Below are 15073 nucleotides of genomic sequence, written 5' to 3'. Positions count from 1 at the left end.
GTTAACCCCTTGTCTGATATATTGCTGGTAAATATTTTTTCCCAATTCGTTGGTTGTCTTTCTAGCTTAGTTGCGATAGATTTAGCTGTGCAGAAGCTTTTTATTTTAAGGTAGTTCCATTTGTCGAGTCTCTCTCCAACTTGTTGTGACCCTGGGACTCTGTTCAGGAAGTTCCTTCCTGTGCCTATTAGTTCAAGTGTCTCTCCTACTCTGTCCTGTAGTAGTTTCAGAGATTCAGGTTTAATGTTAAGGTCTTTAATCCATTTTGAGTTGATGTTGGTGCATGGTGATAGGCTGGGGTCCACTTTTAGTTTTCTGCATGTGGCTGCCCAGTTTTCCCAGCACCAGCGGTTGAAGAGGCTGTGTTTCTTCCATTGTATGTCTTTGGCTCCTTTGTCGAATATCAACTGGCTGTAGGCCTGTGGATTTATATCTGGATCTTCTATTCTGTTCCATTGGTCTTCGGGTCTGTTTTTGTGCCAGTACCATGCTGTCTTTGTGATTATAGCTCTGTAGTAGAGTTTGAAGTTCGGCATGGATAGCCCTCCCATATTGTCTTTATCCCCTAGAATTGTTTTGGCTATTCTAGGTCTTTTGTTGTTCCATATAAATTTTTGGACTGTTTTCTGTATTTCAGTGATGTACGTCATTGGGATTTTAATAGGAATTGCATTGAATTTGTATATTAGTTTTGGAAGTATCACCATCTTTACTATATTAAGTCGGCCTATCCAGGAGCATGGGAGGTCTTTCCATTTCCTAGTGTCTTCTGCAATTTCTTTCTTTAACTTTTTATAGTTCTCATTAAATAGCTCTTTTACATCTTTGGTTAGGTTAATTCCTAAATATTTTATTTTTTGGGAGGTTATTGTGAATGGGGTTGCTCCCTTTATTTCCCTCTCTTCCTGTGCGTTATCAGTGTATAGGAAGGCAACTGATTTTTGTGGGTTTATTTTGTATCCTGCTATTTTGCCGAAGTGACTTATGATTTCTAAAAGTTTGGGGATGGAGTTTTTGGGATCGTGGAGGTATAGTATCATGTCGTCTGCAAAAAGGGATAGTTTAACTTCTTCTTTCCCTATGCGGATCCCTTTAATGTCTTTTTCTTGCCTTATTGCCCTGGCTAAGGGTTCTAGGACTATGTTGAAGAGGAGTGGAGACAGTGGACATCCTTGCCTTGTTCCTGTTTTTAGGAGGATTGGTTGTAGCTTTTCCCCATTAAGTATAATATTGGCTATTGGTCTGTCATAAATGGCTTTTATTGTTTTTAGAAATGTTCCTTCTATTCCTATTTTCTCCAGAGCTTTTAGTATGAATGAATGTTGAATTTTATCAAAGGCCTTTTCTGCATCTGTGGCGATAATCATGTGATTCTTGACCTTGGCTCTGTTGATATGCTGGATTACATTTATTGACTTACGTATGTTAAACCATCCCTGTGTCTCTGGGATGAAGCCTACCTGATCATAGTGTATTATTTTTTTAATGTGTTTCTGGATTCTGTTAGCTAGAATCTTGTTAAGGATCTTTGCATCTGTGTTCATCAAGGAGATTGGCCTGTAATTCTCCTTTTTGGTTGGGTCTTTGCCTGGTTTGGGGATGAGTGTGATATTGGCTTCATAGAATGAGTTTGGGATAGCTCCCTCCTTCTCTGTTTCTCTGAAGAGCTTGAGGAGTATGGGTATTAGTTCTTCTTTAAAGGTCTTATAGAATTCTGCTGTGAATCCATCTGGTCCTGGGCTTTTTTTTGTTGGAAGACTTTTGATAGCTTCCTGTATCTCATTATAGGATATTGGCTTATTTAATTGGTTAACTTCTTCTTTGCTCAGTTTGGGTAACTTGTATTTCTCTAAAAATGCATCCATTTCCGCCAGATTTTCTTCCTTTAGAGAGTATAGCTTTCGAAAGTAGTCTGTTAGAATTGTTTGGATATCTTGGGTACGTGTTGTGATGTTTCCCGTGGCATCCCTAATCCTATTAATATGGGTTTCCGCTCTTCTTTTTTTAATTAATCTTGCCAACGGGCCATCAATTTTGTTTATTTTTTCAAAGAACCAGCTTTTTGTTTGGTTTATTTTGGTTTTCTGATTTTCTAATTGGTTAATCTCTGCTCTCAATTTGGTTATCTGGCTTCGTCTAGTAGCTTTAGGTCCCATTTTTTCTTGTTTTTCTAGCTGTTTTAGTTGCAACATGAGATTATTTACTTGGTCTGTCTCCATTCTCTTGATGTGGGCACTGAGGGCAATAAATTTGCCCCTCAGGACTGCTTTTGCTGTGTCCCACAAGTTTCTTTGTGAGGTGTTTTCATTTTCATTGAGTTGTAGGAAATGCTTTATTTCTTCTCTGATCTCTTCTGTTACCCAGGCCTTGTTAAGGAGTGTGCTGTTCAATTTCCATGTATTAGAGAAATTTCTGCGGTATGCTTTGTTATTGAGAGCTAGCTTGATTCCACTGTGGTCAGATAGGATACAGGGGATTATGTCGATCCCTTTGTATTTGCTTAAGTTCCTTGCATGAACTATGATATGGTCTATTTTGGAGAAAGTTCCATGAGCTCCTGAGAAGAATGTGTACTGTGTTGTTTTAGGGTGAAATACTCGGTAGATGTCAGTTAATTCCGCTTGAAGTATGGCCTCACTTAATTCGGTAGCTTCTTTGCCAATCCTCTGGTTGGTAGACCTGTCCTTTGGTGAGAGTGGCGTGTTGAAGTCTCCTAGTATTATCGTATTGGGATCTATTTTATTCTGTAAGTTTGAGAGCATTTGTTTAACATATCTGGGTGCACCGCTATTTGGGGCATATAAGTTGATGATGGTTATATCCTCCTCTTGGATTGTTCCCTTTATTAATGTGTAGTGTCCGTCCTTGTCTTTCTGTACTGATTTTAATGAAAAGTTTATTTTGTCAGATATCAGGATAGCTACACCTGCTTTCTTATTGGGGGAATTTGATTGGTAGATCCTTTTCCACCCCTTCACTCTGAGTTTGTTTGTATGTTTGGCTGAGAGGTGGGTCTCCTGAAGGCAACAGATGGATGGGTCTTGTTTTCTGATCCAGTCCTCAGTTCGTTTTCTTTTAATTGGCGAATTCAGCCCATTTATATTAAGAGAAAGTATAGAGAGATGCATTGTTGTCCCTGCCATTCCGTTTTCCTAAGTTTTTCTTCTTTCCTTTCCTCTTGTGCTTGCTCAGTTAGACTTTGAGTAACGCCTGTTTGGGGCAGGTCCCAGTTCCTGGTTGCTTTCTTCAGGTTGTGTCCCCCCTCTTAGAATTCTTTGTAATGCTGGCTTAATGTTTATGTATTCATTTAGTTTTTCTTTGCTATTAAAAGTTTTCAGTTCTCCATCGAATGTGAATGCTAGCTTTGCCGGGTATATCAGTCTGGGTTGGCAGTTATTGGCTCTCAGGGCTCGTATGGTGCTTTCCCAGGCTTTTCTTGCATTCATTGTTTGTGTGGAGAGATCTGCAGTGATTCTAATTTTTTTCCCGTTGTAGTATAGCTCCTTCTTCATTTTTGCTGCATGCAGGGTTGTTTCCTTATTATTCAGATCCATCATTTTTACTATAATGTGCCTAGAAGTGTTTCTCCTGGGATCTTGCTTGTTGGGTGTTCGATAAGCTTTTGTGATGTAGTTAAGATGGTCGTTTTTGAGGTGGGGAAAATTTTCATTGACTATCTTGTTAAATAGGTGTTGCATTCCCTTGCTCTGGAATTCCTCACCTTCGTCCACGCCGATTATGCGAAGGTTAAATTTTTTAGCATTATGTGCTTGCTCTTGAATTTCCCTTTGGTTTAATTTGAGTGATTTTTCCATATCTGTCACTTTTTGGTCCAGTTGGTGTATTCTGTCTTCTGTATCTGACACTCTACCTTCCATTTCATTCACTCTGTTGACCGTGGCTTCTATTGTGGTTTGCATGGTGGAAATGGATCCCTTTATGGATTCAATGTTGGTTCTCAGAGTACTGATCTCACCTCTCAATGAGGTGAGATCAGTATGCATTACCTCTAATTTGGCGTTTATCTCACTTCTTACTGAGGTTTGTGCAGCTTCTATTTTTGCATCCAACTTTTGTTTGATATCCTGTATATCTTTTGATAGTTCATCCTTGTGCTCTTTCAATTTCTGATCCATTTCTCGCTTTATTTCTTGAGTCATTGCCTCCAGCAACCCTTGGATGTAGTTTTTGTCTTCCATTCCTGCTTTGCTCCCACTGGGGCTCTCCCCTGCATGGCTGCTGGCTTTTGAGGTGAGCTTGCTGTCCTGGGTAGTGGTAAACCTTGTGATTTTTCTCTGTGATTTTCGCATGGGGGTTCAGGAGACTGCTCTTCAATTTTGTTTTGGTGTGTCTGTCTTTGCTTGTTTGCTGATTCTGTATTGGTAGAGAGAGTCTGTGCCTGATCTGGATTCTGTTGGGAGCCTATTTCCAGCTGCTATTCTGACTTACTTAGGATTCTCAGCTCTCTGCTGTAGCAATTCCCGCCTTTGGAAGGGTTGAGCAGCCTAGACTGCTTGTGTTTGCTCCTGCGGGTGCTCTTGGGAAGATCAGATGCTCTGGATGCACTCTCCCAAATACTGGAGTCTGCTATGGGCTCCTGATGTGTTTTTGTTTGTTTTGGGCTGGTTGTGGGCTTGAACTCTAGGTTTGGGTGCTGTCCCTCAGCTCTTCAGCTCAAGGCTGGCACCCTACCATTTGAGCCACAGCCCCACTTCTGACCCTTTTTGCTTTGTTCAGGCGCCGGTCCCCGGGCCTGGTTCCGGCCCCAGCCTGGAGCGCGCTCGTTAGGCCTGTGCTAATGTGTATACCACCTAGGTTATGCAGCCTGGAGGACACAGTTCAAATTTCTTCTACTGTTGGTAGTCTTGACCCAGGGGCGCTGTTCCTGGCTTGGGCATTTAAACTCCCTTCCAGGGGCGCTCTTGCTCTGGCCTGGCCAGCAGAGTGTGCTCCACCGGCTGGTGGAGCTCTCGAACAGTTCCCAGTTTTAGTGGGTCCTGTGGTCCGGGTGTTGGGGTAGGGAGTCTAGGTCAGGGTCTGGGGATTCCCTCCAGCTCTGGTCTCCCTTGATGGATTCCCTGTCCCCTGATGGGTACTCACCCTGTAGGTCGTCAGTTGTTGTTGCAGTCCGAGTTCAGTTGGGGTGGTTGCGGGCTGGGTTGGGCGGCCTCCCGCCGGGTAGTTGCGATCGCGATTGGGCGGGTGTTCTGCCGACAGGTCCCTTTGTCGCGCTGCTGGTGCCGGGCGGCTTTGGCGGGATGGAGCCTCTCTGCTCAGGTGGAGAGTGAGGGGTGGGGGTGGGATCCTCGTGGAGACTCCCGGCTGGTAGGTTTCTCTGTTCCTGGCGATCCGCTGTTCTGCAATCCGGTACCTCGTGTATTTTTAATTGTAGCAAAGTAGATGATGCATATCTTCACTGGTCTGTATGACTCAATGTCATTTGTGGTGATCTTTTTGACTATTGTGTGGACATTTGCAATCTTCTTTTTTTAAATACATATTTTTAATGTAAAGTTACTGTACAGAGGGGCTACAGTTACATGAGCAAGGTAATGAGTACATTTCCTATTAAGCGTTGTTACCCCCTCCTTTGTTTTTCCCCTACCATCTCTTTCTTCCCCACCTCCCCAACTCCTTCCTTCCAGCCCCCCTCTGCCCCCCTTGCAGAGTTGTAAAGTTCATTTTCAAAATAGTGTCTTGTACATCTCATTGTTACAATGGGTCATCCTGTATCCTTATTTCAGCATTTTGTTATTTCCCTTCCCCTCCAAAATTAGAAAAATGTATATACCAGATGCAGGGTACTGGCATCAAATACAGTGACAACAGGGATTGTGCCATGACAACAAATCCTCAAAGAAAACAACCGCCCCATTGGTAAGTGGGCTAAAGACATAAAGAGAGACTTCTCAGAAGAGGAAATAAGAATGGCCAATAGACACATGAAGAGATGCCCAACCTCTCTAGCCATAAAAGAAATGCAACTCAAAACAACATTGAGATTCCACCCCACCCCAGTTAGAATAGCTATAACCAAGAACTCTAATAACAACAGATGCTGGAGGAGATGTGGACAGAATGGAACCTTACTGCATTGTTGGTGGGAGTGTAAACTTGTTCAACCACTTTGGAAAGCAGTATGAAGGTTCCTCAAAAGACTCCACATAGAGCTCCCCTATGACCCAGCAATCCCACGTTGGGGCATTTACCCAAACAATCACAAACAAGGCCATATTAAAGCTACCTGTAATTTTCTCTTTTACCTTGTCTAATATCTTCCCCACAGTTTGTGGTTAGAGTTGTAAATGTCTATCAATAGTCTGTGTGTTAAAGGCGTGGTTCTGTTGAACTTGGTTCTATGGCACTATTGAAAGCTGTAGGGTCTCAGAAGGAGAGGAGTAGGTGGAGGCTTTTAGAGTAGTGACCACTTGCCCTGGGAAGTTATTCTGGGGCACCAGTCTTTCTTCTCTCTGTACTCTGTGACTCATGATGCAAACAGAGTCTTGTTTATGAAGTATTTCTTTCATCTCTGTCCCTTTCCCTGTATCTCTGTCTCTCTCTGCTTTTCTTCTTTCCCTTTATTTTCAGAGTCTTGGTATTAATTATTGAGTGAACAATTTGATTTTCCTGAGGAAAACAAAATGTATCTCACAAAAAATTATGACTGTATTTAAATACATAAGGTATAAAAATGTTTGTTGAGCTGGGTGCCGGTGGATCATACATGTAATCCTAGCTATTCAGGAGGCTGAGATCTGAGGATCATGGTTCAAAGCCAGCCTGGGCAGGAGAGTCTGTGAGACTCTTATCTCTAATTAGCTACCAGAAAACGGGAAGTGGCGCTGTGGCTCAAGTGGTAGAGTGCTTGCTTTGAGCTGAAGAGCGCAGGAACAGAGCCCAGGCCCAGAGTTCAAGCCCCATGACTACAAAAAACAAAAACAAACAAACAGAAAACAAGTTTGTTGATAAAAACCCAGATGCCCCTCACGGGATGAATGGATCAAGCATATGCGGCATTCTGTTTTTCCATCAGAAAGAATGACATTGCCCCATTTTGTAAGGAAATGGAAAAGACTTGGAAAAAAATTATGTTAAGCAAAGTAAGCCAGACCTAAGAAACACAGTTTTGCATTGTTTCCTTCATTTGTAATAATTAGAATGTGCTTATATACCTACAGTTAAACCCAATGGACAATAAAAGGCAAATAATTACACCTGGACATGATTTATTAAGCAGCAATCTAAACATTCACATAGTGAGACCAAAGGAGGTTATTCTTAGGAGGGTATCCCAAAGGCTCAATAGCTATGTGCATATGATCATATAAAACACTGTTTATCAAAATAAACTCCAATAAACACAAAGGAAGTTTATTATTTCACTTTTTGTGTCCCCCCCCCCTTATCCCTGTTTTTTTTTTTTTCTGTACCCTTTGTCTGTATGTAAATTTATCTGATTGGGGAGGGGAAGGGGAAGCATAGAAATGGTGGGACAAAGGGTGAACCATTCAACAGTGATAGGGAATGAACTATACAACTCGTGAGGGCGGAGGGCATGAGAAGGGAAAAAGCTAGGAGAAATGGAGGGAAGAGGTGACAGTATTTCAAGAGAAACGTAGTCAATACCTGACTTACTGAACTGCAACCCCTGTGTACATCATCTTTACAATAAAAATTAAAAATATAACCTTATAGCCTAATAACTAAAACCATAACTTTAGCCTGTGTATTATTGAAAGTATTAGCTTCCTTTAGTGTTTATGCAAATCTCCCATCTACCTCCCCCCCTCCCCCACCACATACCTACACCAAACTCTATCTCTATAGGCACATGTTAGGTAGAGGTTTTGGCCTCAAAGGAGATTGCAGTTCAGTTCCGAAAAGCATCAAATTAAGTTTAGTCTTTTGAGGATTAGCAAAAATTTTAATTGTATCTTTACAATTATTTTGAAAACTCAGGGGATTATGCGAAATAAATACACCAAACCTTTCCACCTTGATTTAAGGTAGATTACCTTCTGCACTGATTAACTGGAAAAACACATTCTACATTTTATATTGTGATTAGTATCAGGACTATGAAAAAATATGTTCAGTCAGTGACTTTGAATATTTGATTTATATTGTTATTTTGGTTATTCTAATTTTTTATTGTATAGTTCGTGTTATATTTGAGGGCCAAATAAAGAATAGTTTTAGAATTAAATGTTTGACATTTACTTTCATATTTTAACAGAAATAGAGGATACATCTATCTAGCTAGGAATGTAATCACACTTTGAACTCTATGCAGCCTTATGCAAATACTAAAAAGAATTGATTTTTGTTATCAAGTAAAGTAAGTAAAAATATTCTTCCCTCCCCTTCTGCCTCCCTACTTTCCTCCCTCCCTCTCCTCCCTCCCTCCCTCCTTCCCTTCCTTCCTTCCTTTCTCTCTCCTTCCTTCTTCCTTCCTTCCTTCCTTCCTTCCTTCATTTCCTTCCACCCTCCTCTCTCTCTCTTTGTTTCTTTCTTTGTTTCTTTCTTTGTTTCTTTCTTTGTTTCTTTCTTTGTTTCTTTCTTTCTTCCTTCCTTCCTTCCTTTCTTTCTTTCTTTTCTTTCTTTCTTTCTTTCTTTCTTTCTTTCTTTCTTTCTTTCTTTCTTTCTTTCTTTCTTTCTTTCTTTCTTTCTTTCTTTCTTTCTTTCTTTCTTTCTTTCTTTCTTTCTTTCTTTCTTTCTTTCTTTCTTCCTTTCTTCCTTTCTTCCTTTCTCTCTTTCTTCCTACTTTGGAGTTTCTTTCTAAATTGAATGGCCATTTAACAAAGCACTTTATGAATTCAATATACCTTGATCAGTTTCACACTTTTCTATGTTCTCACCTATCCCACCCTGACCCACCTCTTCCCTCATGCTTCTTAATTTTGTAGGATATACATTAGATTCTTGTCTGCATTTTCTCCCTCTCCTCCTCATCATTCAACAACCCCTTTCCCCTTGACTCCACCCCATCCCTTTCACTTCCCCATTTCCAGGTGTTTTATTTTGCTGACCTTTGATTTCTAAGGAATTGCACTCTTTGAGATCTCCCTTGAACCTACCATATTTCCGTTAATATGTTAGTATAAACTTGTGTACCATTCAACGTATTTACTTATGACTTTGTAAATCTAGCTTCCAAATATAGGGGAAATGTTCTTATTTCCACCCCACATATGTGCATTGCTTGTTGAGCAGTCCAACTATCAGAAAGTTCTTCTCTGTCACCTGAGAGCACCCTGCCTTCATTTTTCTTCAGTGGCTCTGTTTTCATCTGAAATTGAATGAAGTAGTGTTATTTTGCTACCAGAAACTAAGTCTGCAAGGGAGATTCTGACAGAATGTGGAATTTGTTTATTGTTGCAAATGATATTGTAGAACAAGAAAAAAAAAAGCTGTACAATAAATACTATAAATAGATACGTTAATTTTCCAGAGAAGAGAAAACAATTCCTGTTTTCTGTTTGTTGTTCTTTTTTGGCTTGGTTTCTTTTTCTTTTGTTTTTCAATTCTTTGCAGGTTTTTGATCTACATAGCCTAGAATTTACTAAATACCCAAAGCCGGCTATATCTCCCAGTTATTCTAATTCTACCTCCCAAGTATTGGAATCAAAAGCCTGTGCCCTCATGTCTAAGAGAATACAAGACTTTATTCTGAAACTATATTATAATATAACATATAAACTTAAATACAAATTTAAGAAATGCATTGTTCTGTTAAGAAGAGAAAATCAGAAAAACAATGACTTTTAAGTGAAAATGTGAAAATGTGCATGCACATCTTTTCTTTTGGTACAAAATAGTAGGCTATAATATCAGAACATATCCTGCAAATTCAATTTCATTTGTCCATGTACATGATTAAGATATCCTACTGATGTGCAATTCAAAAATTTTCTTAAAGTTGGCTCTGCTTGTCATGAATTTGGAAAATACACAAATGCAGAAATCCATTTGTGAAAATATGTAAAATGTAAGTATGTGTTTATGTATAGATGTGAGAGAAAAAAATTAAAAAAAGCGTGTGTGAGTGTATGTGTGTGTGTGGATTGGGGGGGGTGTTTGGAAGACTGTGAAGAAAAGGAAAGATGAGCAGAGAGATAGCATGAAGATGGATTGTTTAAATCTAGATGCAATTTTTAGAAAAAAAGATAGGAATCACTCCATAGATGAATAAGAGAAAGAGGTGAGGTATGAGTGATAATATTAATGGAATAAAAGCAGAATCAATTAATATTCCCCACATTCTACTTTTCATTTTTTCCAAGGATAAGAAAATGTCTTCTCAAAACCACACAACAATGACGGAGTTCATTCTGCTGGGACTCACAGACAACCCAGTGCTGGAGAAGATCCTGTTTGGGGTGTTCCTGGCCATCTACCTGATCACACTAGCGGGGAACCTGGGCATGATTGTGCTGATCAGGACCAATCCCCACCTACAAACACCCATGTACTTCTTCCTGGGCCACCTGTCCTTTGTGGACATCTGCTACTCCTCCAATGTCACCCCAAATATGCTGTACAGCTTCCTGTCCCACCACAAGACCATTTCCTATGCTGGGTGCTTCACCCAGTGTCTTCTCTTCATTGCCCTGGTGATCACTGAGTTCTACCTCCTGGCTTCCATGGCTCTGGATCGCTATGTAGCCATTTGCAGCCCTCTGCATTACAGCACCAGGATGTCCAGGAACGTGTGTGTGTCTCTAGTCACCTTCCCTTATGTGTTTGGCTTCCTTAATGGTCTCTCTCAGGCGCTGCTGACTTTTCGCTTGTCTTTCTGTGGCTCCCTGGAGATCAATCATTTCTACTGTGCAGACCCGCCTCTCATAATGTTGGCATCTTCTAACACCTATGTCAAAAAGATGGCAATGTTCATTGTTGCTGGCTTCACGCTCTCAAGCTCTCTCTTTGTCATCCTCCTGTCCTATGTTTTCATCTTCACAGCCATCTTGAGGATGCGCTCTGCTGAAGGCAGGCACAAAGCCTTTTCTACTTGTGGTTCGCACCTGACCACAGTCACCCTATTTTATGGGACCCTCTTCTGCATGTACTTAAGACCTCCCTCTGAAACATCCGTTGGAAGTTCCAAAGTAATTGCAGTTTTCTATACATTTTTGAGCCCCATGCTGAACCCATTGATCTATAGCCTGAGGAATAAAGATGTCATCCGGGCTATGCAACACTTGATCAAGAGCATTTTCTTTCAAAGAACTGTAGTTGAATGTCTGTGACAGCCTGGACTAATGACTTTTTTTCATACTGAGAAGTCTCCCTGACCATGTTATTCATTTTGTAGTGAAATCATCACCTTCAAGACAGACTGCTTTTATAAAAACTACAGCACTAGAAGTAGAAAGCTCACTATTATGTAGAGTCATCTTGAATAGGAAGCCATTAGTATATATTTTCTATAAGCACTCAGTGCCTTGAATTATATGAAAGTTTATACTGTGACTAGTTTACTTTCAAAGGCATAATGTAGTATAGTATTCTTGTAGTTATTTTGTAATAATTAAAATTATTTCTACCTTACTGTCTGGCCCTGAATACTGGCTCTGTCTGTTGATTATAATGGGACATACCTTGCAGAACATCTCAATTTACAGGTCTTTCATGACTTTAATTTTTTGGTTCCTTGTTTCCACAACTAAATGATAGGTTTGTGAAAATGAATTGACCATTCATGGATTTTGAATATATCATTTATTTTTGAACAAGAGTATGGGTGCAAGTTGATTATAAATATACTTAGCTACTTTTCAGTGGTGAATTCCAGCTAACATGATAATCAACATGTTTTCACTGTTGACAATTGTAAACCCACGAATATCCTGAAAAAATGGGTTCTAAGAATAGTGTTCTTATCATTGTGGGAAAGACATCACCAAGTTAAAATTGCTTCAAAAAGCTTAATTATAATGCATATGGAACATATCGTACATTTAATTTTGACACACAGCTGTGAAAGTTGGAGAAAAGGGAAAGATTTATACGACACCAGTTTGGAAGAAAAACCCAGAGGTAAGTGTTGGAATCCTTCAAAGTAGCAAGTTTTCTGTTTCTCCTTCAATTTGAGGAGCAGTATCATTTATCCTTTGAGTTTTTAAAAAATATTTTTATTGTAAAAATACTGTACAGAGTGGTTACAGGTACACAAGTAAGGTAATGAGTACATTTCCTACCAAGCATTGTTACCTCCTCCTTTGTTTTCCCCCTACCATCTCTTCCTGCCCCACCTCCCCAACTCCTCCACCTGTAAAGTTGTAGATTTCTATAGATCAGATTACAATCTTGTCTTGGGTTTGGAAAGGATATTTCTGATTCTCTCAGCCAAAATGATATAATATCTGAGACATATCATCCTAGTTAAAAAATCTGTTTTATTGCACGATTTCTCTGATTTATTATATACGCTTCTTTAAAGTTTTTAAGTTTGGTGGCTTACTGAAACAGTCCCAACATTGACTTTGGGATTTTTCTTTATGCCAAATATATCCCATTTGATATTTTCATGTGTTTTAACTTATTTTAAATAATTATAAAGGTGATGTGCAGGAATGTTACAGTTACATAAGTCAAGTAATGAATATATTTCTTTTTGAACAGTGTCACCCAGTCCCTCATTTTCTCCCAGGTTTTTTTCCTTTCCAACACTCTTGTCCTCCAAGTTGTATAGTTAATTTCCAGCATAGTGTCTAGTGAGCATAACTGCTAAATTAGTTCACCCTTTGTTTTACCCTCTCTATGTTTCCCCTTTCCTCCACCAAATCAGATAAGCTTATATACAAGACAAAGACAGAAATCAAAAACTGAAAAACTGTGGGAAAAAAACAAAGAAAGGAACTGAAAACAGTGAAATAAAAAAAACTTGTTGTTTCCATTTCTTGGAGTTCATTTCAATAAGCACATTTTATATGATCATATGCCCATAGCTGTACTTGGGTCCATGTGATCCTCTCCTAGGACATCCTCCTCTGGTCTCACCATTGGACTGCGTAAGGTACTTTTTAATTTATCATGTTCAAGTGTAATTAAGAAAATTGAGAGCAGAGGCTGGGTTAGGAGGGACTGGACCCATTAAAAAGGTAACATTGATCAAGATGCACTGTATTCATAAACTGATTGTTTAATGGCTACTCCTTTGTATAACTACTTAAAGATAATACAAGTATATAAAAAATAAAACATATAACTGTACACACATTAGTTATTGTAACTATACATGAAGCATGGTTTCAAAGGCATAAAACTGATCAGTCCTATGCCATAAGCATGGACATTTTGTTATATTTTATATTTCTTCTTAGCAGATTTCTATGCAAAAATGCTATAGAAATCAAAAAATCAAAACCCTTGATCTATAGCAAAGCCAAAATTTATTTTCACATCTAAGTATGATTCTTCTTTTTCTATGTGGGTTAAATAATTCAGTGGACATCATTTCATGTGGTGATTCCATACTTAAAAATTAAAACATATTGTTCTTACTTGCAAAAATAATACCCACTAGTTAAAGAAAAACTAATTGAAAAAAATTGAAATATGTATGGAAAAGAATCAAACACTACTTTTATTCTGTCACTTGGAGAGTTACATCAGATTGTGATGCATTTCATTGCATTTTTGTTCTGTCCTGAAATTCATGAAACCAATATAACTAATAAGCCAATATATAACCAATATAACCATAAGCCAAATATAACCAATATTTGAATGGCTGACAAGTATGTTTTTGTTCCATTATCAGATTTTTCTTTTCATTTAGGATACATTTCAGGAAGCAGATATATTGATTTAAATATTAAAGTTATTTACACACTTGTTGAATTTTACTATGGATATTTTTTCTTCTAAAATAAAAATATTACCCATATTTGAATCTAAGCATTCTAGTGTGCATTTGTCAATACCAGGAAATATTTAACATTATTTCTATTTTTTCATTTCAACTGAAATTCTTATGAAAAAGGGTCCTATTTCAGTGTGAACAGAGAAATTGGAATATATATTTAAGAAATAAAAGATACATATGTGTATGCATATATGCCATATTTTGGTTATTTACATTATTCCTAATAACTGTTCATTGAACGTGGTATTGTTTTTTAAAAGTTAGTGATTTTAACTTTGTTGTTCAATAAATAACTATTTCCGGCTAATTCTCTTCTTCTGGCCACATTATACATGGATTTTTCTGTTTCTTGAACAATTTTATTGAGGAAACATATATAGATATAGGTACTGAAAACATTCCGTGGTTTAGTTATTAATTGTTTTGTATTATTATTTTTTGCGTTGGTACTGGGCTTGAACTTAGTTCCTGAACTCTGCCACCAAGCTTCTTTTACTCAAGGCTAGTTGCTCTACCACTTGAACCTCAGCTCCACTTCCAGCTTTTGAGTAGTTTATTGGAGATAACAGTCTCACGGACTTTTCTGCCCAGAGTGGTTTAGAAATGTGATTCTCTGATCTCAGCCTTTTGAGTAGCTTGGTTTCAGGTGTGAGTTAATGGTGCCTGGCAACTATTCTGTATTTTGAGAGAATAGAATAGAATATTTGCTTCCTTTATGGTTAGTTCAATGGAATGCAAATGTATTTTAATATGCCTTAATTTGGGTTAAATAAATTCCATCATCATTATTTTTCTCCTTCATACTTTCCCTAGGGAAATGCAAACTAGATGCTTCTGGCAATTCAATGTCTTTTACTCAGAAATTATATATCACATGTATACATCACTAGATGTAATACATATTGACTATTGTGCATACATATGCAATATATATAATGTAATATATATGCAATATATTCACTATTGAGAATAGTAACACAGTAATCAACATAGACGGAAGGTTTCGCTATAGTAAGCTGAGTTTGTGCATGTCTGTGTGTTTACACTTGGCTTCACTGAATTAGCGACTTACTGCTTCCTGTGTCTTGTAATACACAGTGCCATGTATGGACCATAAGAAATGAGCTCATTCAGAAGATTTTGATTAAAATTCTGCCTGTGTTTTGGAATTTCATCCAGTTTTCAAATTCACCAAATCAAACC

At 38.4% G+C, this 15073-nt stretch overlaps 1 protein-coding gene across 1 annotated transcript; it reads left to right on the top strand.

The window, feature by feature from the left end:
- Window positions 1–10292: 10292 nt before the first annotated feature.
- LOC122104776 (olfactory receptor 5M10-like) lies at window positions 10293–11249 on the top strand. Its single transcript, XM_042675709.1, has one exon. The coding sequence runs from the start codon at window positions 10293–10295 to the stop codon at window positions 11247–11249; it is 957 nt and encodes a 318-aa protein (XP_042531643.1).
- Window positions 11250–15073: the final 3824 nt, after the last annotated feature.

This window comes from Dipodomys spectabilis, unplaced genomic scaffold (genome assembly GCF_019054845.1).
Source record: "Dipodomys spectabilis isolate Male_0828 unplaced genomic scaffold, ASM1905484v1 ptg000030l, whole genome shotgun sequence".
NCBI classification, from domain to species: domain Eukaryota; kingdom Metazoa; phylum Chordata; class Mammalia; order Rodentia; family Heteromyidae; genus Dipodomys; species Dipodomys spectabilis.
Note: the sequence above shows the minus strand (reverse complement) of the source record. Positions and strands in the feature narration are given on the sequence as shown.

What these genes read in the sequence shown, in the direction of transcription:
- LOC122104776 (XM_042675709.1), top strand. Translation starts at nt 10,293, where the DNA reads ATGTCTTCTCAAAACCACACAACAATGACGGAGTTCATTCTGCTGGGA.